The sequence below is a fragment of the Sinocyclocheilus grahami genome, unplaced genomic scaffold (assembly GCF_001515645.1).
Source record: "Sinocyclocheilus grahami isolate Dianchi unplaced genomic scaffold, SAMN03320097.WGS_v1.1 scaffold6846.1, whole genome shotgun sequence".
NCBI classification, from domain to species: domain Eukaryota; kingdom Metazoa; phylum Chordata; class Actinopteri; order Cypriniformes; family Cyprinidae; genus Sinocyclocheilus; species Sinocyclocheilus grahami.
Window position 1 is genome coordinate 10,056 of NW_015511104.1, and position 717 is coordinate 10,772.

Below are 717 nucleotides of genomic sequence, written 5' to 3' on the forward strand. Positions count from 1 at the left end.
CATTGAAGGCATTTTCATGATAGGAACCACAATTCTGAAAGGTGCCGTTTGAAGGTCATCAGTTGCCAGGTAAAACAAACACTTTACACACAGAAACGTGTTAAAGTGGCTCAATGGCATCACTCTTACCGGTTTTCCTCTCCCTCCAGAAGCTTCCTGTAGGTGGCAATCTCAATATCTAGGGCCATCTTAACGTTGAGCAGATCCTGGTATTCCCGCAGGTGGTGTGACATCTCCTCCTTCAGGTGCCGTATCTCATCTTCCAGACGGGACACAGAATGTTGATCGTTTCCGGCCTCTGCAGCAAACTGCTCTTCCATTTCTCGCATCTGCCTCAGCAAAGCCTCATTCTACCATCACAAACACATACAATTGTCTAAATAAGGGAATATCATAAATGTATATTGTTTTACATAATGACAACAGAAATATACAACACTCGAGCAAGAACTTGCATCAACTAGACAGTTTAGGTTTCAAATAAAGCACAAGTAGTGAAACACCTGAATCAATTTCAGTTTTTTATCCAAAGCTTTAGGCAGCTTGAAAAGAAGATGCATAAAACATTTTATCATATGTATGTACAGTGCTCTTGAGAGAATCGATATCGCAGTTCTGTGCTTGAATTTGTCTCCTCAGGTCATTGGTCTCTTGCTTAGCCTGTCTCATGGCCTCAGCATTGCGCTTAGCTGAATCAGTCAGGTCAGCAAACTAACA

General features: G+C 42.0%; 1 protein-coding gene across 1 annotated transcript; it reads right to left on the minus strand.

Annotated features, from left to right (window-relative positions):
- Positions 1–6: 6 nt before the first annotated feature.
- Positions 7–711, minus strand: LOC107577680 (plasticin-like; the record flags this gene model as incomplete). Its single annotated transcript, XM_016263727.1, has 3 exons — positions 7–34; positions 130–350; positions 586–711. Coding segments are annotated over 3 exons (375 nt in total), but the record flags the coding sequence as incomplete, so codon positions are not given.
- Between the last annotated feature and the right edge of the window lie 6 nt (positions 712–717).